This window comes from Lontra canadensis, unplaced genomic scaffold (genome assembly GCF_010015895.1).
Source record: "Lontra canadensis isolate GAN:19392208 unplaced genomic scaffold, GSC_riverotter_1.0 scaffold26, whole genome shotgun sequence".
NCBI lineage: Eukaryota > Metazoa > Chordata > Mammalia > Carnivora > Mustelidae > Lontra > Lontra canadensis.
Window position 1 is genome coordinate 580,704 of NW_022631020.1, and position 25,001 is coordinate 605,704.

General features: G+C 41.0%; 1 protein-coding gene across 23 annotated transcripts in view; it reads left to right on the forward strand.

Moving 5' to 3' along the window:
* Window positions 1-25,001, forward strand: part of DOCK9 (dedicator of cytokinesis 9) — a 275,409-nt gene that overhangs the window by 40,114 nt on the left and 210,294 nt on the right. For 10 of the 23 annotated variants that reach the window (XM_032864085.1, XM_032864086.1, XM_032864093.1 and 7 more), the window contains exon 1: window positions 24,414-24,736. The exons of 6 other annotated variants lie outside the window; for them this stretch is intronic. In XM_032864085.1, coding sequence (XP_032719976.1) covers window positions 24,575-24,736 — 162 coding nt within the window. In that variant the 5' untranslated portion in view covers window positions 24,414-24,574. Of the gene's footprint in view, window positions 1-24,412; window positions 24,737-25,001 lie in introns of those variants that run through there. 7 more of the 23 variants (XM_032864099.1, XM_032864108.1, XM_032864089.1 and 4 more) reach the window with 3 other exon arrangements.

Below are 25,001 nucleotides of genomic sequence, written 5' to 3' on the forward strand. Positions count from 1 at the left end.
GAGACAGCTCAGGTGTCTAGGTGACGTTGCTCAGCTACAGAGAGCTCCCAGGGGCCTCTCAGCATAGAGCCTTAGAATTCTAAGACCTTATCTTTTCAGTATCAGGTGAAGTTCATGAGATATGTAAATTAGGCTAAATGGCTAAACATCTGCTTGCTTGTGTTATTTAATTTTTTTAAAATTTAATTTGTGTTATTTAATTGGATGTGTAAAAATTTGAGTTTTGTGCCTGTGGGCTTTTGAGCTAACTGGTCTCAGCCTGCAGTGAAGAAATAACCTACCTAGGGGTCAGTGTATGGAGGCCATCTTCGGACCATTTATATAACAGTGACAGAGTTTTCTGTTCCACGGTTGAAAGTAAAGTGTCTAAAAATGTAAGCGCTTGGGGAGTAGTAACTCATTGGTGTTAACATATTTCAGTCAAACTTTAAAAATACCTCCAGATTCCTTCCTCATTTGACAGGGGATCTAGAAGTTTGGGAAACATCATTGCCCGGCAGGGCTGAGGGGGTGGGTAACCGATGGGCAGCAGGAGGAGGCTGGGCAGTGTGCAGCACTCCACATGTTTTGGATGGAAGCCGTGGTGATCCAGGAGAAAGACCACATTCAGTGGAGTCCGGGACACAAACTGCTTCTCCACCGTATCTTGCTGCGTAATCTCGAGCAAGTTTGCTTTTGGTGCATCCTGGCGTATTTGTAGAATAGAGAGAACACTTACCTTGGCAGTTTGTTAGAATGATGGACTGTGCGCCATCTTCTTGGAAACCTCTGCGCCATGAAAGCCAAGTGGAGGAAGCGGCGAAGGCATAGGCTGAAGCGTAAAAGAAGAAAGATGGGGCCAAGGTCCAAGCAGACAACTAGCTTGTGCACCCATGGAGCCACAGGAGCAGGAATAAGAAAAGTCAGAGGCCGGGGATGCTGGTACCAATTGTTGGATTGCACGCCTACTTTCTAGAGCTTGATTCAGGGGCTCTAGAACATCTGTCATCACCTGATCGCAGTGACCACCTTTGAGAGACCCACCTTGCTCATGCAGTCCCCCTGGGTCCTTTGCCCTGGACCTGTGACTTTTCGGTGCTCATTCTGTTTTCATTTGCAGCTAAATGTAACATGTGTACAATAAATGTTCTCTTCTGCTGTCTTAGCTGAAAAAAAAAAAAAAAAGAATTACTGGCTACAACAGAAATAAAGGTGCCTGATTGTAGAAGGCCACTAAAAGGTTACCAGGAAATTTTTAAAACCACAGGTTTTCCTGTATTAATCATATTGGTCTCTGTATTTGTTTCTAGGGCTGCCATAACCAATTACCACAAGTTTGGTAGCTTAAAACAACAGTCTCTGCCTCTGTCTTCATGTGGCCTTCCCCTCTATGTCTCTTGTCTTCTGTCTTATCAGGACACTTGTTATTGGATTTATGGTCTTCCTGGGTAACCCAGGTTGATCTCATCTCGGTATCCTTCATTACATCAGCGGGGACTCTTTTTCATAGGTTTTGGGGGATACCTTTCAACCTGTTACACTCTCCATCCGTATCCTGATGATTAGAAAGTGTACTGGGGCACCTCATGGCCTGCACTAGGTGTCCATCTTGGGGAGATGATGCTTTTTAGATATCAAAAAAGTTCATTCTTAGCTTATTATAGAACATTTGAAACTTACAGAAGAATATAAAGAAACCCGAGGTAAAATGCATCTGCTTACCAGAAAATATTCTTTCCATCATAGTGGGAGAAAGTGGCTTATTTTTGCCTGATGTCCTGCTTAAAAACCTTCATGCCTCCCTGTACTTCCTTCAAAGATTCCCTGGGTGCAGATGCTCAGTCCTCCCTGTTATAAGCTAAGATATGTCTCCACGACCCCAAATCCATATTTTGAAGTCCTAAGCTCCAGAACCTCAGAATGTGACTGTACTTGGAGATAAGGTCTTTAAGTCATGAAGTCAAAATGAGGGTATTGTAATGGGCCGTAATCTAACATGATTGGTGTTTTTACAAGAAGAGATCAGGACACAGACACACACAGAAGGAAGACCGTGTGACGATTCAAGAAGACGGCCACGTACATGCTGATGAGAGAGGCCTTGGAAGAAACCAACCCTGCTAACACCTTGATCTTGGACTTCCAGCTTTCAGGATTGGGAGACAGTAATTTCTGTTGTATTGGGCATCCTGTCCATGGTCCTTTGTTACAGCAGCACTAGGGGGCTAATCCCACCCCTCACCCACTGCCACCCAGCAGCCCCACACTCTTGCCTGATGGCAGTTAGATGCCTGTGGGCAGAGGGTTCTGCTGGGCCCACGTTGGGTGTGAGTTGAATGCCTGGGAATAGGAAAACCACCTCTGGATGGATGTCTGTGTGGGTTCCCAGACCAGTTTCCATTCTAGTTAGCCTTAGAGGAGTAAAGCCATCTATTGTTAACACTGCTGGCTTGGGGAAGGTTGTCTCCTGCAGTGATGGCTTGGCTAGGGGTGAGGGAGGACCTGGGAGGAGTAGTGGGGCAGGAAGGGGTTGGTCTCTTCTGATTGGGCCCTTCTTCTCTTTCTTCTCACCCTGTGTCATTATGGGCTCCTTTAGGGCTGGAGCAGGTTTTCCATCCATATATCCTCTCTGGAGCGGAGTCTGGAGCGGAGAAGGAGCTCTCCGTAAATGTTTGGTGAATGACTACTTGAATTCTGAGGATCCATGAATGCTTCCTGCTGTCACTGAGTTTATGGTGCAGTATTTTGGTTGAATTTTGAAGCAGAACACTTTATTTTACACAATCACCATATGTACCTTTTCCTGAAATGTATGTATTTCTGACTATGATATCTTTGGCTTCCCAGAAAGTGCCATCTGAAAAACAATTTCTCCTTCAGGACTCAGAATACTTGAGAGATCCCTCCTGCTGATTGTGCTCTAGAAAGTACTCTGTAGTAATAACGAGTGTTCATGAAGTACTCACTATGCCAAAGGGAGGTCGTGTTATCGTCCCCCATTAACAAATGGGAAAACCAAGCCTTGGAGAGGCTAAGCAACTTGCTCAGGGTTACATGCCAGTGAGACGTGTGGCTGGAACTCCTCATGCCAGGGCTGTCCGAGGCCAGGGCACCTCGGAACTTGAGCACCCTTTCAGGACTGTCTGAAAACTCTCACTCCCATGAGGCAATCCAAGCAGGAGTTTGCAGTCGAAGTATGACTCCTTAACAGTGTTGCTGTGCTGATCATTGAGTGAATATGGAGGAGGAAACCCTTAGAGTATGTTTCTGGGAATGGGCTGGTCTTCCCTCTCGTAGAAAACTTCTGTGCTAGACAGAAACTCTTGTGGGATTGAATTACTTCTCCACTAAATTTCCTCCACCAAGCATAGTGCTTGTTGAATGAACGCTGACCCAATGGCATCATTTGGCAGACTAGCTGTTATGCTTTGTTACTACTATTATCAGGATTCAATTAAAGTATTACATGTATTACTTTCTATTAAGGTTTCTTCTTTGTAACATTTTCCCACAGTTTCATTTAGAGTGGGGTTTTATTTTATTTTAGTAGTTAAAAATAAAGCAATTCCCAAGTGTTAAGAAATGAAAAACATTTTTTTTTCTTCCCATGAGTCATGGTTGACAATAATGTCATTTAAAAGTTAGATTGTACAGGCATTTTAACACCCATAAATTACAGGGCTTATTTTGTGAGCTGGAGATGTTTAAGATCCTGTCTTATGTATTGGAGAGTTTGTTAACATAATTATTATGTATACAAAACAATAAATTTTTTAACTTCAAAAAGTAAAATCTTTTATTCACTAGATCTGCTCAAACATTTTTTTTTTTTAAGATTTTATTTATTTATTTGACAGACAGAGATCACAGGTAGGCAGAGAGGCAGGCAGAGAGAGAGGGGGAAGCAGGCTCCCTGCTGAGCAGAGAGCCGGATGCGGGGCTCGATCCCAGGACCCTGGGATCATGACCTGAGCTGAAGGCAGAGGCTTTAACCCACTGAGCCACCCAGGCACCCCAAACATGTTGTTTTTTAAATAGTACATTATTTACTGGATCTATGGTCCAAACAGATGTTGTTTTTAAAATATGCATTAGGGGTGCCTGGGTGGCCCAGTGGGTTAAGCCTCTGCCTTCAGCTCAGGTCATGATCTCAGGGTCCTGGGATCGAGCCCCACATCAGGCTCTCTGCTCGGCGGGGAGCTGGCTTCCTCCTCTCTCTCTGCCTGTCTCTCTGCCTACTTGTGATCTCTCTCTGTCAAATAAATAAATAAAATCTTTTAAAAAAATAATGCATTAAAATTAATTTATAGAAGATGTTTCCTGAAAGGTTTTAGTACTTCATGCTAGATAAAGCAAATGCAATAGCACAGATTTTTATTTAGAAATAATCTAAGAAAGTAAGTAGATATAAATCGAATGGATTAAAAAGTTAAATTATTTTTGTGTTTTAAGTCATCCAGAGGGTGATGTGAAATAATAATTGTCATGTACCAGATGTGTATAGCTTCCAAGGTCTCCAATAGGTACTGTGTTTGTGAGCCTTTCATTGTGTTTGAGCAGTTCTCATGGTGGAATTAGAACTTTGGTTCATCTATTAATGCTCAGTAATTTCTAGGCACTACTTATCCTTTCCTTTTTTAATCCGCCTTTGAAGAATAGACACATGCACAGGCTTGAGTGTAAATGTGCTTTCCCATGGGAGAAGCCAAAAATGGCACCTGGGAAAACTGAAATCCTCTTAGTTTTCAAAAGACAGAGAGTGTGACATGCATTTTCTTCTTCCCTTTTCTCAGAAGTCAGTTTTGTTTTGAGTTAAAAGTGGCATAACATCAGCTCTTCAGCTTCATAATTAGTAATACCAGGGTATTTTGATAACTTTAGAGCAGAGTCTGAATTGGATTGATTGAAGCTAACAAGAGAGCATACATTTGAGTGAGTGAAAATGTTACCATGAAGACTTTTTGCCTTAAATAGCTTTATTGAGGATAATTGATGTACATTAAACTACACATATTTAAAATGTAAAAGTGGCTAAGTTTTGACATCTGTCAAATCATCACTGTATTCAAGATAATGAACATACCCATCACCCCCAGAATTCTCCTTGTGTCCTTTTGTGACCCATCCCTCTTGTTCTTTCCTTGGTCCTACATAATCTGAGATGTGCTTTCTGTTTCTATAAATTAGGTTTTATAAAAATGCAGTCATTAGTTAAAAACCTTTGTGCTCTAGCATCTTTGAGTCACATAATTATTTTGTAATTTATACATGTTGTGTATATCAATAATTCATGCCTTTTTATTGAGTAACACTTGATTATGTGGATATGCTCTGATTTATTCATTCATCTATCAGTTCCCTGGACATTTGGGTTGTTTCCAGTCTTTGATTTTTACAGTAAAATTGCCATGAATTTAGTGTATAAGCTTTCATACAGATGCATGTTTTAATTTCTCTTGGGTTAATATCCTAGCTGTAGAATGGTTGGGTCATATGGCTGGTGAATGTTTACTTTTAAGAAACTGCCAGAATATTTTCTAAGGTGGTTGTACCATTTTATTTAACCCCAACAGCCTATTTTTGTATTAGAGTTCCTTTCCTCCACATCTGTATCAACACTTGCTGTGGGTCTGTCTTTGATCGTAGCCATTCTAGTAAGCGTGGGTAGGTAGCTCATTGAGCTTTAAAATAATTTTTGCTTATTGCTAACAAAGTCCAGCATCTTTTCATGTACTGCCTTTTGTATTTCTATTATTTTAAGATTTTTACTTATTTATTTGAGAGAGAAAGAGTGAGTGAGAGAGGGAGCATGAATGGGGGGAGGGAGAGGGAGACGCAGGCTCCCTGCTGAGCAGGGAGCCCAAAGTGGGGCTTGATTCCAGGACCCTGGGATTATGACCCCAGCTGAAGGCAGACCTTAACTCACTGAGCCACCCAGATACCCCTGTATATCTTTTTTGGGGAAGTATTTGTACCTTTTGTCTGTTTTTAATTTTTTTCTTGAGTTTTGAAAGTTGTATATCTGGATAAAATTTTTTTATCAGATATATGACTTGAAAACCTTAAATCACTGAGTTAAAATTTGTTTCTTTTGCAGTTTTCTTTTTTGTAAACTTTTTAAATTTATATTTTAACTTTATACTGTATATATTTTTATTTTATTTTATTTTGTATTTGTAAAGTTTACTGTTTAAACATTGTTAAAGTGGGGTGCCTTGGTGGCTCAGTTGTTAGAGCATGAGGTTTTGGGATCATGAGTTTGAGTCCCACATTGGGTGCAGAGATTTCTTATTTTAAATAGAAGTGAAAAAAAGTTGTTTAATTGTATAGTTTGGTGGCACTAAGTACATTCACATTGTCTTCTTCTTTTAATTTTATATTTCAAAGTCTTAAAAAGCCGATTTGAGTGTGAGCTCTTAGAGGGCAGCAACTGTATCTTATTATCAGTTGTATTTCTAGAGTCTGTAATATGCTTGGCTCATAGTAGGTTCCCAGTAAATATTCAATGAATGGACAAAATGTTTTCAAGTTTGTAGTTGTTTCAAGTATTAGTTAAGATTTAACTTTAACAAAAACCAAAAAGCAGTGGCTTGTAAAGTTTAGAAATTAAGTTCTCTTTTACATAATAGTGCAAATATAAACGGTCCAGTCTTGATTGATGACTCTATCATTTTGGGACCCCAGGCTCCTTCTGTCTGGTTGTTGTGCTGTCTCCCACATGATCTTTCTTTTTTTTTTTTTTTTTAAAGATTTTATTTATTTATGAGAGAGAGAGAGCGAGCATAGGCAGACAGAATGGCAGGCAGAGGCAGAGGGAGAAGCAGGCTCCCTGCAGAGCAAGGAGCCCGATGTGGGACTCGATCCCAGGACGCTGGGATCATGACCTGAGCCGAAGGCAGCTGCTTAACCAACTGAGCCACCCAGGCGTCCCCCACATGATCTTTCTTATTGCAGCTTTAGATAGGCACTCCGGCTTCTGCTAACTGAAGAGGTGATGCTGAGGAATGGTATACATTCCTTCCCATTTAAGTCCATGACTTTCAACTTGCTCACATCACAGGGTGCCTGGGTGGCTCAGTTGGTTAGGCGTCCGGCTCTTGATTTCAACTCAGGTCACGATCTCAGGGTCGTGAAATCTAGCCCCAGTTGGGCTCTGCGCTCTGCAGAGAGTCTGCTTGAGATTCTTTCTCTTCATCTTTCTCTGCTTCTCTCTCTCTCCTTCTTTCTCTCGCAAATAAATAAATAAAATCGTTTTTAAAAAGTTGTATGCATCACTTCTGCCTAGATCCCATTAGCCAGAACCTGGTCAGGTAGCCATAGCTCCCTGCAACAAAGGCTGAGAAAGGTAGTCTTTGGCCGAGTGGTCATACGCTTGCAAATATTGCTAATATTAGATTGACAGGGGAGGATAGATACCAGAGTGAGGGAGGCAATCAGCAGTCTGACGGTGCTCATTCCTGTTTTGTGTAAGGTTCTAGTTAATAGTTTAATTGGAATTGAGGGTGTTTACTGCTAATATTAAATATGTTCACTGAAAACTGGGAGATTGAGAATGTATAACACAACAGAGGTTCATAATTGATGTCATTGGACTTGATCTTTCTTCAGCACTGAAACACGCTGTGGTGAGCACATACCTGAAATTTGTCATACAGACTGAAGTTGAGGCAGAAGACAGAAACCTGTATCGCTAGAGCTCTACTTCTTCAGGAAATGGGGTGACTTCAGGTTTTGCAGTGTGGGAAAGTGACAGATTGGGGTCAAGAAAGGATAGTCTGGTGGCTCCCCATTGACTTTTGGATGAAATCCAAACACATTAAACACAGCCTTCTTGCTGTCCCTCAGCTCCCTCAGCATCTGCCTATGTCACCTGGCTTCTAGGTATCCAGCTCCTGGACTGTTCCTTATTATTGTTATGTGTTGTGTATCTTCTAGCACCTCTGCTTTTAAAATAGAAATTTAACATAGAAATACCTTTTTAAAATAGAAATTTGGAGGTGAAGAAAAGGAGAGAAAGGGCCCATAGATTGGAGGAGTGAGCCCACGTAGGTCCACCTGTCGGTCTCTGGCATTTATTAGTGCTCGGTCCTCCGGCAGGTAGCTGAGGTGCTTCTCGCGGGTCACCTCTCCTCGTCCTCACCGCACCTGGCTAGGGATATATTATCCGTATTTTACAGACGAGGAACTGAGCCAGAGCTTAGGTGACTCACTTCAGATTGCAACATTCAGAAACTTGGCAGGACCAGGGATGTTGGCTGACATCTGAGTCTGGGTTTTTCCTGCCACATCTTGTTTTGTTCTTTGAGAGGAAGGTCTGCTCTGGGGCTTGGGATGAGGGTTAGTAACTGCACTAAGACCAAGAGGCTGTGGAATGTCCATGAGCTTCAGAGTCAGGTCTGGGTTACACCTGCTGGGGACGTGCCCACTGAGAGCTTTTACCTTGATTACCCGTGAAATGACCTACCTCCTCACTGGCATATATTGGGAAAAACTGGGGGAGGGAGGAGGGAGAAGGTTTGGAGTACAGTCCTAACGAGTTGGAATGAATTCAGCCTTGATTCCTGCAGATGAATGCTTCAGGGCTGTGTGAATTGAGCAGTATTAAAAATGTGCATTTCCCTCATCCTGAGGATCTTCCATGAATCCACTAGATGGAGCACATGGTTTGAATATATTTCATGATTTGACGTTGGAAGAAAAGATGTGGTCTTCACTTTGGAGCGAGGCTGTAGACCCCTGAAGTTGGCCACACATTTTGATCTGTGGATTTGTTTTTGTTTTATTTCCCATATAAGTATAAACGTTTCTTTTACTTAGTACTTCTGTGGGTCAGGAATGTATGAGGTTCTTTGGGGGCAGAGAGGCGTCGTGGTAGAGTAGGAAGAGGTCTAACCTGCAAGTCTGCAGATGAGGGACAGATACCCAGTACTCTGTGACTTTGGTCATCTTTAATCATCTTTGAGCTTCAGCATCGTCACTTGTAATGTTGTTGCACTAGGTATAATACGGAAGATGTACCTTACAGATGTTGGGTATATGGTGTCTTCCCTGCCATCCCTTTAGGTCACTGGTGTGACCAAAGACACACCAGCCCCCATCCTGCCTGACTCAACTTGCAGTCACAGCCAGTGTCTGTAAAGTGGAGAGCCCATCCTAGTGCAGGACCCAAAGCAGGACCCAAAGCGACCTTTGATGTCATTTGAGTTCAGTTGCCATCACAATGCTTCTGTCACTCACTGGCATTCCTGCTCCTGTGTGAGCGTACCCTGGGGCTAGAGTTTCATTTCCTCCCTGACAGCCTGTTCTATCTCAGGGCAATATTGGAGATGAGAGAATTTTTTACTATCAGTCCTGGTGTCCGTTCCAGAGCAGCCTGGATCTTGTAATCTAATCTGCTTTCCATATTCAGATTTTCTATTTAGAGCCAAGATGGAACATTTGTCTTCACCTTTTCTACTGCTGGGCCTGGCTGAATTAAATGATCTATCTTTAAGAAATAAAAAATATCATCAAAGTGTTTCCTAGTCCTTAGCTCTTACCTGTTGGATAGAAAAGCTGCCATACATATTTCAATTTGTCATCTGTGCCCAGATGTTTTAAAATATCACATGTCCTAAAATTTTTAGCTTTTATAGGGAGGAACTATTCTTTAAGAGTTGTTGACACATTTTTTCCTAAAAGCTAATGATATCTTAGACTACTGGAATCTGCTGTAATGTTTAATGAAGTAAAATGAAAATTTTTCCTTTTAGGCAGCTTTGAAGTTTCTGTGGGAGTGTGCAATTTCACCATTCATAATTTCTGTTAATTTTAAATTCTGCTGAATACAGACTTTCACATGGGTTGACAGTCTTGGTTGCTAAGTACAAAAGTTTGTGTTGTGATCTTTTGAAGCCAACTCTTCAGAATTCCTTTAAAATACAGGTTTGATATCCTCAATGGAGAAGCAACAAAACACCAAGCTCACTTTAATTTATAGCGCCCAAGTGAATATATTTTTATAGTATCTCCCCTTTTGGTTGATAAAAAGGGCATGGCTGCAGTCTTCATTCTCCCAAATAGAGGAGTTTTCAGGGCTCATGTATTTAGATGGGTTTTGGAATTGGTTTTAACATTAGTGTATCCATTGTATCTTCATTGGCACCAATAACCCATTAACTATATATGGCCATCTTCTCATTTACTGGGTAAGAAACTTCCTTGGACTGAGACCACTTAGTATAAGGATATACCTTGATCTCTAGGTGACCTCCAGCCAGTGACCTACATTGGTGACTCTGATGGGTTAAAAGAAGGAAATGCATCATTAGTTTTTCCCAGGAAATATTAAGTCATCAGGACATTTCTTTTGTTACATTATAGATATAATCGCGCTGTTGGTTATTATGAAGTTAAGAAGCATGTCTTCCCAGAAGTGGCCTTGAGTTTGTTTATTTGTGGAAGTCAGAGGCTACTAATCTCTGCTACCCATCAGGGGTGTGTCCTAAGCAGGTGGCTATGACACCAGCTCTTGAATCCTCTGGTTCTTGTCAGGAACAGTAGGAAGGAAGGAATCACCTTCCATACAAGTGAGGGATTTATGTTGTAAGTAGAACATGAAGCAGACCCTTCAAATGGGACGTTCCATTAGCTGTGCATGAAGCACCTTTGCTATTTTAGAAGTTTTGTTTGGGTCCTGGGATAATAAAAATGATATCTGGAGCTTCCTGAGTATCTTCTTGGATGCTCTTTGGGTCTGGAGTATGTACCTCCCCTTTCAGCTGGTGAAAAGGACCAAACCCAGCATCTGCTTTTCCCAAATAGAGGACCAGATCTATTTTAAGTAACGAATGTAACCAAATAAAGCACTAGAAGATATGTGCTTTTTTCAGAGTGTTACATTTGTAAATACCTTATAATTTTAAATTCCTCTGTGTAATCAATGTTATTATTAATTTATTATTATTATTTTTTACAGAGAGAATGTGTGGGAGTGGGGTGGGGAAGGGGTAGAAGGAGAGGGAGAGAGACAGTCTCAAGCAGACTCTACACTTGGTGCAGAGTCCGATGCAGGGCTCAGTCTCAGACCTGAGATCATGACCTGAGCTGAAATCAAGAGTCGGACACTTAACCAGCTGTGCCATCCAGGCACCCCATCAACATTACTCTTAACAGAGTTTGTGACATGCTGGGAAGAGCAGGGACTTAGAAGTCAGGGAGCTTTGGTTCGTATTCTACATACTGGCTGTGTGACTTTGGTCAAGTTAGTTTACTTCTCTGATTCTTGGTCTTACCATCTGTAATGGGAGAGTCACAGAGGCAACTCACTCTTCTGGTTTAATGGGTTCCTAGATAACATTTGAAACAATGTCTGTTAAATTCTGGTTGTATTTGCCTTAAGCACGATATTGCAAATTGGGATTGTATTGAAGAGAATATTTTTATTAAAAATTAATTAAAGCATCAAATATTATGTTTTTAAGTTATAGTAATAGGTATTTTTAAAAACATCAATTATGAAAAAGTATATTTATTTAAAAATCTATGTTATCATTATATTCCCTTTTGAGATATTCTAGATGGATTTTGAGGGAAGAGCCTTCTTAAAATATAAATAACGTGAACTTTGGGCTAAAGAGTAGTTCTTTGTAGCAAGCATAGACAACATCCAGAAATAAACAGATGTGTTCCAAAATCTAAGCCATTCACTTTAAGAAGAATTATTTGCCTGTCCAAATGCCTGGTCTAGTGGAGGGAGTGTTTCTATCTTTAGAAATCCCTTACTTTTACACTGTAATGATACCTGATTTCAAGCACAATTTCAGGGACATACCTAAAGTATTTGGTCGTATTGGTTGCCTATGGTCAGTCTGCTGTTTTGTAATGAGACATCATAAGCCTGTCTTCCTTAGCAATGGCACCATCACTATTAAGAAGCATTCCTTAAAAAAAAAAAAAAATCACATGCGAGAATGTGCTCAGCTTCAGAACAATATCTTCCTTTTTAATGGCATTAGCTACATGTGAATGCTGGTGCTGTCCCACTGGTTCAGTTTGTTTGTTTGTTTGTTTGTTTGTTTGTTTATTTATCTGACAGAGATCACAAGTAGGCAGAGAGGCAGGCAGAGAGAGAGGAAGGGAAGCAGGCTCCCTGCTGAGCAGAGAGCCCAATTGCGGGGCTCGATCCCAGGACCCTGAGATCGTGACCTGAGCGAAGGCAGAGGCTTTAACCCACTGAGCCACCCAGGTGCCCCCCGTTGGTTCAGTTTTGAACAAACCATCCTTCGCTCAAGCTGGGCATACCTTTAATGCTGTATACCAGACCTTTTCGTAAGCATTTGAAAGAAAGCTAATTCTGTTTGCTGAAATGGTTTGGTCCTTAGGCATGCTGTCTTTATCACATGCCATTATATGTGTGTCTAGACACAAAGGTTTCATTTTACTTCTCAGTGCATTGTGGTTTCTTATCATCATTTATGTATCATTTGCCTGTGACACTAGGTTTTCTTCTGATATTTTCCCTAGTCTTTTGTTTCACAGCTTCACTGAGGTATAATTTACATGCCATAAACTTCAGTCTAAATTTTAAATGTTCAGACTGAGGGTTGCTGGAGGGGAGGAGGTGACTGGGTGATGGACCTTAAGGAGGGTACGTGATGTACTGAGCACTGGGTATTGTAGAAGACTGATGAATCACTGAGCTCTACCTCTGAAGCTGATAATATACTATATGTTAATTGAATTTGAATAAAAAATAAATTGTAAATGTTCAACAAGTTTCAGTAAATTTGGACATTTGTGCAATCATCACTGTGGTCTAATTATAGAACATTTCTGTCACCCCCAAAAGAAATCTTCATGTCTATTTCCAGTTCCCACCCCTAGCTCCAAGCAACTACTGATCTACTTTCTGTCTCTATAGATTTACTGTTTCTCAGTAGTTAGAAGTAGAATCATACAATATGTGCCTTTGCGTCTGGCTCCTTTTACTCAGCTAATTATTTTGGAGGTTCAACCGTGCTGTGGAGTGTGTGAGTAATTCCTTCCTTTTTATTGCCAAATAGTATTCCATTCTGTTGTCTGGATAAAACAACATAAAACAACAATTTTGTCTGGATAAAATTTTGTTTCTCCAGGTACCAGTTGATGGACATTTGAGTTGTTTGCACTTCCTGGGTATTGTGAATATTGTTGCTGGGAACATTTGGATACATTTCTGTGTGACCATGTGCTTTTGTTTTTCTTGGGTGGATACTTAGGAGTGGAACTGCTAGGTTAGGTGGTAACTCTTTGTTTCACATTTTTAAGCGCTGTTAAAGTGCTTGCTGCGGTGGTTCTACCAGCCATGGATTAGGGTTCCAATTATTCCACCAGCCTTGTTGATACTCAGTATGGCCGGTCTACAGATTTTAGCCATCCTGTTAGATGTGTAGTGGGATCTCACTGAGTTTTAATTTGCATTTCCCTAATAATGTTGAGCATCTTTTTATGTGCTTATTGGCTCTTCTCATTCTTTGGTGATCCTAGTCTTTTAAAACTGTTCAGAGCCTATCATAGTATAATAGTTAGGGTCCAGCCAGCAAACAGAAATCGTATCAGTTATTTTAACAGAGAGAATTAAATATAAAGAATTGCTGTTAAGTATAAAGTTGTTAAGCTGGGCGAAGCCTGTGTGGCTCAGTCGGTTAAGCCTCTGCCTTTGGCTCAGGTCATGATCCCAGGGTTCTGAGATCGAGTCCTGAATCCAGCACCTTGCTCAGCAGGGAGCCTGCTTCTCCTGGCTGCTGCTCCCCGCTGCTTGTGCTGTCTCTCTCTTTCTCTGTCTGACAAATAAACAAATAAAATATTAAAAAAAAATTGTCAAGTTGGTAATTAAAAAGGTAAAAAGAGAACATTACCGTATCATAGAGGTAGTGGCTGCAGGAAGCAGCCGTGTGCCCTGGGACTGGGGGGATCAGGAGATGAGACTGTGTTACAAAATCTTAGAAACTTGGAGGGGGTGCCCACAGAGCTGAAGCCAAGACCTCTGAGGAGTGGAGGCTGGGCAGCTGGCCATGGTTTCTGAGGGTGGGTGTGATGAAGATGGGTCTGTAAGTGTTAAATGTAAGTGGCAGGCCCGTTTCAGGTGCTGCCTGGGAAGGCGCTGTTCCTACCAGGGTGCAGGAGCATTGCAGCGTGACTTGAGGAACCAAAGCCCCAGGAAGCAGGAACCAAGGAGCAAGCTCCCTTTCCTCCCCAAGCTTTGTAGTCTCCCTCTGGTGCCCCCTAGACGTGAGCCCCACAGGGAGCCAACTGGTAAAGCTTTCAGAATGTGGTGTTCCCAGCTAGCCCCAGGGAGCTGAGTGTGGAAGGCTGCCGCCGGAGCCTGGACACTGTAGCTTAATAACTGGCACCACCCACCCCTTTGACTGCTCTGCAAGCAGACACCCCCCCACCCCGGGATATCTGAACTGCCGTACAGCAAAAAGGACTATGTTTCAGCCTACCAGAACACAGATACCTTCAGTCAGAGGAAGGTGTTCTCACCAGGTCCTGGAGACAAGAAGTCACATATCATTAATCATCATATCTGTCTTTGGGGGGAAGGTCACATTTCCATTTCTGGACTTTGTTTATTAATTCTTAAATTCTTTTGCAATCTTGCAGGAATATATGCTACCTGAAGTCTAAATTGTAGTGTCAAGTTTCAGCAACAGTACTTGTGTAAAATAGAAGGAGAAGAATTTGTCAGCCCCTCTCCCAACCCCCAAGCAGGAGGCAAGAGGGAGATACGCAGTGCTGTTGTAGGGTTTACTTCTCTGACTAGCTGGTTGGCTATAGTTGATATTTATATCTTCATTCTTCTCTTTCTCTTATTACTGCTTCCACATTTCCTTTGTCCCCAGCCAGGATCTCAACTGATTAGAATTCTTCACCTGACTGTCTGAATTCTTGGCGGTCCCACCTTTCTTTTGATTGCTGTGGTTTTTCGTGAGCTTGAACTATTAGAAATAGAATTGCTAGGAGATGCTCTGAAGAACCACCCTGGATTTCTGACTCTTTGGAGGCAGCAACCTAGTTTCCTCTTACCCTGTCCGGTGGAGTCTCCTCTTTTGCTTCTTGGTTCAGTGGCTTAAGGAGCCCCCAAATGGCCTGGTGGCAGTCTGGCCTTCGGGTTCATTGTACACGGTGGTCTCCCTTTATGGAAGCTTTCTTCCCTTTAGAACCAGGATCTCCATACCAGCAGGGATGGAGTGTATTACTAGGGCAGTAGAGTGGGCTCCCTCCGAATTCAATCCCTTGATTCCTAGACCAGTGTCTTATGACCTGGGGAGAGACAGCTGATTGAGAGTGTATGCTGTGTATGTGAGGGAGAACAGCGTCCTTTCAGAGTGCTGTTTTACCAGTGCCCTCTTCAGTAGGCCATTTCGTTCTTCTCATGGGCCGGCTGCTTGTAGGTAAGGAGAGTATGTGGTAAAGCTGGTGAATTCCAAGTGTTGATAAGACCGTACGTAATAACTGATACGTGTGTTTTTTTCCCCCCAAACTGCAGGCCATAAGCCATAGTGGTCCTGAAAACAGTTCAGTGGGCTGTGTCTGGTTTCCTCCCTCCCTCCCTCCCTTCTTCTTTTCCCTCCAATGAGCTAGGATAGACTAGAGAGGCTGGAATAGAAAATAATATAGCACAATACATATTGTATGGGTTCCTGTATTTTTGGGAAAGCTTGGAAAGCTCTTGGTTTAAGGAGACATTTGAACTTGTGGGGTACTTATCTCTAACCCCCCATGGTTTTTCAGCCCTACTCCACATGATGTCAGTGTTGGTTGCAATCCTTCAGGGATCCTGTGAGGATGGGTTTCTGTGGAAATCTTCTTTACTTGTAACAAGGTCAAGGGGTAGCAATTGTGAGTGAGATCACTTATAAAACTTAACTTTTAGAGCTGATCAGAAGGTTAATTGAGACCTCATGACTGAATTCTGTCTCAGTGTCTGGCATGTTGTTAGATGTCCGTCCATGTAACATACCCTGTTAAGGATGTGCCCAATACTCTTTATACAATGTTTTCCTTTAAATTTTACATTAAAATTTACATTTAAAATGTTAGTCTATATAGTTCGAGTGACTAGAATGACCTAAATAGAGCCAACTCCATGGTCTGAATAAAATTTCAGAATCTCCTGTTAATGTTCTGTCAATTTTCATCTCTTTTCTGACTTTTTCTCTAGATGCTATTTTTTCTTGGACTTTTGAGAGCCTGTGGTTAAAGCAGAGATGAAAATTTTGTGGGAAAATATCTGTAAAATAAATTTCTTTATTTTTGGAATAAATGAATTGGGAAAGGTGGCCCAGGCCTCAGACCCAGACCTTGCAACACAATGAATGAGCCAGAGTTAGAGAGCAGACAAAAGGTTTCCCTTAAGTGCTCAGTAAATTTAAAGCAGAATAGCTTGCTTGCTGAAGAAATCATCTTGCCATTATCTTCTGTACTTTTGGGAATTTGTTGTGTTGGGAGTAGTGATACGTTTTGGAAAGATAACTGTGTTAAGGGTAGAGTGCTTTCAAGAGAAATTCAGCTTTTTATAGGTGTGCCCCTGATATGTCCTATGTTTTTTTAAAACAGCTTTATTGAGATACAATTCACTTACCATACAATTCACCCATGTAAAGTATACCATCCAGTGTTTTTCAGTATATTCACAGTGTTGTGTATCCATCACCGTAATTAATTTTAGAAGGCTGTTAGTACCTGCCCCCCGCCCCCATGAAATCCTGTGACCCTCCCATTCTACTTAACTCACTCCCCACCCCCAGGCAAGCACTGATTGCTTTCTGTCTCTGTTGGTTTGCCTGTCCTGGACATTTCATACCAACAGAATCATGTAATACGTGATCCCCATGACTGGCTTCTTTCACTAAGGTACATCCACATTGTAGCATGTATCAGTGCTTCATTTCTTTCTATTACGGAATAATATTCCGTTGTATGGGTAGACCACATCTTGTTTATCCATTTGTTAGTTGGTGGACATTTGGGTTGTGTCCACTTTGGGGCTATTATGAATAATACTGTTAAGAACATTCATGTATGAGTTTTTGTATGGGCATGGTGTTTTCAGCTCTCTTGGATATATAGCTAGGAGTGGAATTGTTGGATTATGCGGTAACTCTGTATTTAACTATTTGAGGAATTCTCAGCTTGGTTTCCCAAGCAGCCTCCCTATTTTACATTCCTACAACAGTGTAGGAACAATCCAGCTTCTCTGCGTCCTTATTGTCTTTATTTTAGCCGTCTTCATAGGTATGAAGAGCTGTCTGCCGAGTTTGATTTTACGCTTTTCTGATGAGTTTTCATTTGCTTATTGGCCATTGATACATCTTCTTTGGGTCCTGTTTTTAGGTGGCATGGAGGCATGGCGATATCTTCGATCTGTCCAATTCTTAGGTGGAAATTAGTTTCCCTGAAAAGTTTCTTGCTTCTCTAAGTGAAATTCATTTACACACCAGGAAGTGTTCTATTCAAAGTAACATTCTTTTAAAACACAGTTACAGTTAAGTCATAATCCAACTAGAGACTGTATATAAAAGTGAATCTTAGGAAGTCCTGAATTTTTTGTCCCTTAAAAAAAAAAGAAAACTCATAAGGGCTCAAAGAGTGGAGTTTTCTGAGTCTTATAAGCAGGGGCACAGACCCAGTCTCTTCTGACTTGACAAGAAGTCTGGACAAAGGAGTACATATTTTATTTTGAGTCTGTTTACTCTGGTTCTTCAAAGCCATAGGAATATTTTGAAAAGTTGTGTTTTCCTTCCTATAATTTGGGGGAGCTAACCATTGCAGTATCTTCATTTCTTATTTGCCTTTTGATTAATCTAACTGAAAGTTCAACTATATTGAGATAGTTTTTAAAATGGCAAACTCAGATTTCATGTTTAATTTTTCCTTTTTACCCTCCAGAAGTTTTTATTCATGTCGGAGGCAGTTTTTCTGCCTTGACACAATGACAGTGAAAGATTAAAAGTATTCAGCTGCTGAGATGTGAGATGCGAGTAATTGAGGTGTGTAGGGTCTGAATTTTAGTCTTTTTCTTCACATGCAAGAACAACTTTCCAACAGCTCTACCTCCATATTTGAAGCACATAAACTGTTTCATGAGTGCATTTGTACACCACTTACACTGTGTGGTGTCTTTTCAGTTGTTTAAATTCGGTATGCCTTGCTTCTGAGTGATCTTCTCAGATGTTGGCCTAAAGTAGAATTTGCCTGGAAGAGGCTGGTGGGGTCCAAGAGGACGTCACTCTGAGTTCTGATTTCCTCGTGCCTGTGTGTTTGCTCGCCTTCCTTGTTTCTCACTCAGTGTCTCGTCTACAGTTGGTTGTTGGTGCTTAGTGCCTGTCCTTTCCGAGTTCTGTCCTTTCCGAGTTCTCTATGAAAGAAGTGGTAGGTCTATGAGCCAAGAATTTGATTTCCCCTCCCTTGTTTCTGTGACAATATGTAGCTGGAAGGGTTTTTCTGTAGGGGTTTTCCATTCCCAAGTGGAATGAGGAAATGAATATAAATATAAAGCCTGTTCCTGGGTTTTTCTGCCCTTTCTGCGGGCCAGGGTCAGACAAGGGAGACAAGTACCCTCCTGACTTTCTGTTATTTCACTTGTTCCTGGAAGTCATAGGAAAGTAGTCTAGTAACTGTGTCGTCACCCCCCCTTTTTAAAAAAATAGTGATAAGATATATATAACATAAAATTAACCATTTTAACTATTTTGTAAATATTCAGTTTAGTGATATTAAGCACATTCAGCACCTGGTTCACCATCCATGTCCGTCATCCATCTCCGGACTATTTTCATCATCCCAAACTGAAACTGTACCTACTGAATAAGAATTCCTCGTTCCCCGTCCCCCCAAGCCCCTGGTAACCACCATTTTGTTCTCCATCTTCATGAATGTATCTATTCTAGCTATGTCATTTAAGTAGAATCATACAGCATTTGTTCTTTTGTGTCTGGCTTATTTCACTGAGCATAATGTCCTCAACGTTTATCATCCATGTTGTAGCAGGTGACAGGATGCCCTTCCTTTTTAATGCTGAATAATACCCCATGCTATGTACATAGCACATTCTGTCTGTCTGTTGGTGGACACTTAGGTTCCTTCCACCTCTGGATAATTTGAATAATGCTGTTATGAACATGGGTATGCAAATATCTCTTCAAAACTCTGCTTTCAGTTCTTTTGGGTATCTACTCAGAAGTGGATCATATAATAATTCTTCCTTTAATTTTGGGAGGAATCACCATACTCTATTTTACAGTGGCTGCACCATTTTATATTCCTACTAGCGAGTTAAGTTCATATTCTTAACCCCAACTCTTCTTCCTTTAGGAGTTCTGTTTTATTTTAAAGGCTTTTTAACCCAGTCTTCTGCCTATAAAAGGAAGATTCTCTAGTTTCGTTTGAGAGACTCTGGTCATCTTGGGAAGACCTCCATGTGCATGCCGGGTGTTCAGAGCGCCTCATGGGGACTGCTTGCCTCCCTGATATTCTACCACCAACATGGAGACACCTGTCTCTGCTCTGTGTCTCTGCTTTGGAGAACATTTAAATACCACTGTTAGCAGCAGACTTGGCTCAAATATTTTATGTAGTTACGACTTTAGAGATACATTTTTAGCAAAATTAGTTTCACCAAGCTCTCTGAGCATGTGTGTGTGTGTCCAAAACTCCCGCCTGTGCCCTGGTCCCCTCGGTCCACCTGCCATCTCTCTACATCTCTAAATGATGGATAAATTTAGATATGCTATAAGTCTGCCTTCTCTCCCACAAATTTTGAGGTTTGTGTTCCTGAAATACACAATGGTAGGAGAGTTTACCTTGTCCTTATTTTTAATAACTTATGTATATAATAACATTATGTATATAATAACATTATGTATATAATGTTATATACATGTATATAATAACATTATTATGTATATAATAACATTAACTTAATTTTCCTTACTTAAAACAAATATACTTTTTCTAATGGTCATTGCGAAAACCTCCACTCCATTCCACACCAACTATCTTAACTCCCTTTTCTTGTTCCGTAACCCTCCCATTTCTCTCTTTGAATCATTTTTTTAACCAATATAAATCATTTGGAGTTTATATTTATTAGATCTTAAATTCTCATACGCTTGGGCTTTGTATAAGAAATGCTTGTATTTTTAGAAGAACTACCTCACTTTATAGTAGGAAAGATAAAAATTTAATTTGGGGAAAGATGGAGGAGACCAACATTTATTGGACATGTGGTATGTCCATGCTAGGCACTCTACTTCCCTTTGATTATACTGATGGAATATATAATGAATTAGGAGTTGACAAGCCAACTTAGATAAGGTTTCTTTGTTCAGCAGAATTCATTGCATTGAGAAACGTAGTATGGACTGTCAGGCATGGAAATAAGACACCCTAATGGCACTTACATAGAATGTGATGTATCATCATCATTATTATTATTATTATTACTATTATTGTGTGAGATCTTCATTTCAGCCACTGCAGAATGGACAGATTTCCACTTATTTCCTGGCCTCCTAAGGGAGGACCCAAGGTCTAACCTAGGTAGAAGACTTGTATATATCTGAGATAGAATATTACTTGCAGTTTGTAGTTCTAGATTTTTTTAGGTGTTACTTCAGATTCTAATTTATGCATACTTTTCTGAGAGAGTATGAAGTAAATCCGCTAGTCAAACTAATTTGGTCCTTAGAACATACTTAAAACAGAAGAACAGTTGGCAAGGAGAAAGCTGCAAATGGGAGTGGCAGCTCTGGATAGATATGCTTTGGGACGTGGAATCAAAGCTTGAGACCTATTTGCTGTCGTCTCTGTGGCCCAATGGCTGAAGTTTGTCATGACCCCTGAGTGGGGCAGCAAGTCACTGTAAACGTACTGTTTGTACAGGTTTCCTGGTGGTTTGTACAGCGAGGGGCCCCTTTCCTAGGTTAAAATGCACACCCCAAGGGCAGCCACAGGTTCTCCCAGGGTCTGTGGTTTGTGTATTCCCATGAAGTGGGCCAGAGCAGCAGTCCAAATTGTAAATTCATTAAGCAAGGTAGCTGTTTCGGAGCTACTCAGTAAGTCCTTTGTGAAGTATAAAACAATAGTTACTGACATGTTTATCGCAATTTCTTGATTGAGTTCTCCCCTGTTACTTTATTTGAACTTGACAAATGGGCAGAGTAAAAGGCTGTCTTCCTCCCCTCTCCCGTTTTTGAAAACAGTGTTATTGAGATATAATTCACTGTTGGGGCCACTCCACAGAAACAGGATGGCCCCTCCTCCTGCCCCCTCATACCTCAAATTTGCTTTGGTTGTTGAGGCTGATGACACCGTACTCATGAGAAGGGTGTGGAGAGGTTAGTTACTCATGTAATGAGTCTCTCTGAGGAGAGCAGGGCAGCTCCCAAACAGGACCTGAGCCTGGTTTGGGATTTCTGTGGTGGTTAGCAGGTGGGGCCAGGGTGAGGGTTCCTGAGTGGTTTGAATTTCCTCCAGGGACCCAGGGAGGGAACCACCTGGAATGTCCTTTCAGTTTGGTCAGATATGGGACAGGAGGGGAAAGAAGCTGGGGAATGCTTAAAACTGTTGGTAGTAAAACATCAATAGTGGAGTCAGGCTCTTTATTCACAAATTGTAGAACTCACCTGTTTAAAATGTCAATCCAGTGGTTTTTAGTGTATTTGCAGACTATACACTGTGTATGGATAGCATATATGTGAGAAACACTGACCATTTTTAGTACTCCTAAAAGAAGTTTTGTGCCCGTTGGCAATCACTTCCCATTCCCTGGCAACTACTGATCTACTTTCTATGTCGGTGGATTTTTTGGACATTTCATTTAAATCGAATCATATAAGATGAGGTCTTTTGTGACTGGCTTCTTTTCATTCTCTGTTAACATTTTGAGGTCCATCCATATTGTAGCATGTGTCACTACTTCCTTCCTTTTTATGGCTTAAAAGTATGACATCGTGTGGACATACCATTCCAGTTTGTTGTATTAAAAGATGATTGATTTGGAACATCTGAGGGTGAGGCGGTGATAGGAGATGCAGGTACCCTTCTTAGCAGGGAGGAAGACATGGGCTTGGGGCTCAAGACGAGTCAAGGGCAGAAATCCAGTCTTGGGAATTGTGAAAATGAGAGGTCACATTTAATAAGAGAGTAAGTGTGATTTCCAGATTGAAATACATACGCGGTAGGTGACTGAACTGGTTGCCAATAGATACCACCCGTCTCCATGTCTTCTGATGGAATTCACGGTAATTATCCTTGTAGACTAATCCAAGATCATTCTGATGCAGAAAAATCAGTGAAACCAAGAAACATTTGAATGATTCATTTTGTCATGCTTCTATTAGCATGAAACCCGTTTCTGGCCTTGTTGACTCCTTTGCTCCAAATATTTTCTGTTGTTTTCCTTGCCCACTAATTTTTTTGCCCACTAATGATTAACATTTAAAATTGATACAAGCTGCTTAAATGCTTGTTAGTAGGTCCCTAGGAAATGTTTCTTTTTTCCTCTGAATGATTGTTAGGAAGTTGTTCCATGCTGTCCCACTGTTTTAAATACTAACTCGGGAGTTTTTAACATAAATAGAATATACTAGCAGCTTCAGATTTTGCTTGGTTATCATTTATAACCCTTTGTAAAGTCCAAACATGATCTTTTGTATTTCAAATGATATTTCCTGGCTTCTGCACCCAGGATGTCTGAAATAGGTAGTAACAATAGTAAATTAAGCTTCAGTTTCTAGGTACCATCTTTATATTCAGTAAACTATTATTTTTTAAGTTGTTTTCCTTGCAGTGCAGAAGTTTAGATGGTGACCTTTCGGAATTCTCAAGATAGATAATTTAACCCATGTGTTGGGTGTTTTGTAGTCTACAGTGTTGTGTTTCCATGTTATTTATCTGCCAGTATTGTGATGTCACATGAAGACTTGGCTCTTCTGATGTCAGGACTTGGGTGTAGTCTTAACACTGTAGCTCTGTTGTAACAGAATTGCTATTCTGAAAGCTGAACACTGTAGACCACAGATAGTTACTCTTTTTTTTTTTCCCCTGTGGCCAGGATCTCTACTCCTTTGATCTCTGTGGCTGTTAGATAAACCTTGCATTAAAAATGCTGGAGAAAGGAGAAGCCTAGGTTTTTGCTTATCTATGGGGCCTAATATGTAAACTCACCATAAGAACCAGAAATTTTGGGGTTAGGTGACTACATGGTGTTCTCTAAAGATCTGCTTTTATTACATTATACAGGTCTCTAGTAAGCAACTCACAGGTACTCAATCATTATAATTCACTCTAACTTCGAAATCTGTAGATAGAAAATGAAAACCATCTGCTGCCTTGTGAAATAAGAAAGAATTCAAAACAGATCTTAAAAGAGCAGTAACTTTTTTCTAGATGCAATTTATGGAGAGGAGGGGTTTTCCTGTGTTCATCATAGTGATTTTATGTAATTTACTTTTCATTTTTTAGAAGGAAAATGCAAGAATCAACTTAGTGTTCTGTCAGTGACATGCTTCCCTATTAGCCCTCACCAAAGACACACAGAGGTAGTAGAGAGTTACTGCGTTCATTCTGCAGTGGAGGGACCTGGATTCCTTCTGCATCCCAAATAATAACCCTGTTGATTGTGGGACTTCAGTGCGTGTTTAGCATCATGTCCTAGAGCCCTGCTTCAGAAGGTGTATGTCCCGCCCGATCAGGTCACCCTTTATGCATGTTCTCATTTGCATCTTTGGGTACCAGAGATGGGAGAATCCTATTAAGCAGTGCAAACTTGCTAGCCCTCTCTCTGGCAGAGTGGAAGTGGGCAGAAGTCAAGATTGACACAGCAATTTTGTGTTCCCCTGGGATTTGCTGTCAGCAAGCTGTTACCCACACATGCAAAAGGTTGTTTGAAGTGGGCTTATACATGTTTCCATAGCAGCAGTCATCTTAGTGATTTCTCTCATTTTGGGGCTTTTTTTCCATTTTGCTTCTCTGTTCCTCATGGATACAGGATTAAACAAACAGCATATTTAGGTCAAGGAAAGAGGTGTTTGCTAATATAGATGCTGGGCTGAGCATTCTGGGAGAGTGATTTCTTGCAGCAGATGAACATTCTTTGTGCCTTCCAGCAGCATCTGCAGCAGGGTGGCTGTCTGGCACCATTTTTCCATTTTGGGCAGGTTCTGAGATTCAGAACAATCCTGAGCAAATCACGGGAGCCGGCAGTTTTCCAGTAACCACATGTAAATCGTCGGCTTGTTTGTTCTTCGGTATTAGCAGGGAAGCAATCTACTGGAAAAACGACTCTTTAAAGATTTTGGTGCATCCGAGGTGTGTCATCTGGTTTTTGCACCACCCCTCCTGTTTGACACTCGGAGCCGGGATTTTTTTTTTTTTTTTTTTTTTTTTTTGTCAGGCAGTTGGGCAGGAGCAGATTCTAGTGCAACAGCTCAGAGCTTCCCTTCTGTTCTGGTGCCGGCAACTGCCTGTCATGAAGATGGTTCAGTGGGAGCCTGCTCAGAAGAGCCAAGGAAGATGATGTGGAGATGGAGTAGAGATTGCTAGAAATCGGAACATCCACACCTTGGGGATGGGTTGCACTACTAGTGTCATTCTGTTTAAAGGCATCCGCACCGTTTTTGAAAGAAACTGTGCTTATATGTGCAAACAGCAAGGAGAGAATAATGCCCTTGACTATACAGCATACCATTGGACAAAAGAAGATTCAGAGCTATTGATCTCCTCCTGTCTGGTAAATGATGTCTTGCTTAATTAACAAGTACTTTGATGGTGTTAGAATAAACTTGTCTTTACTTATAAAGCAATGTATTATTTATTGCAACATGCTTACATATTTCTAGCCTGGGTGCCTGAATGGGTAATTAAGTGGCTTTAAGTTTAATTATGAGGTGCCTGTTTGTATGTGGGAGCATGCCATGCATTCACCAAAGCTTTAGTATGTACAGAGAGAGGAGCCGGAGTAAGCTAATTGATTACAGATTAGTTTTCTAAGTTAG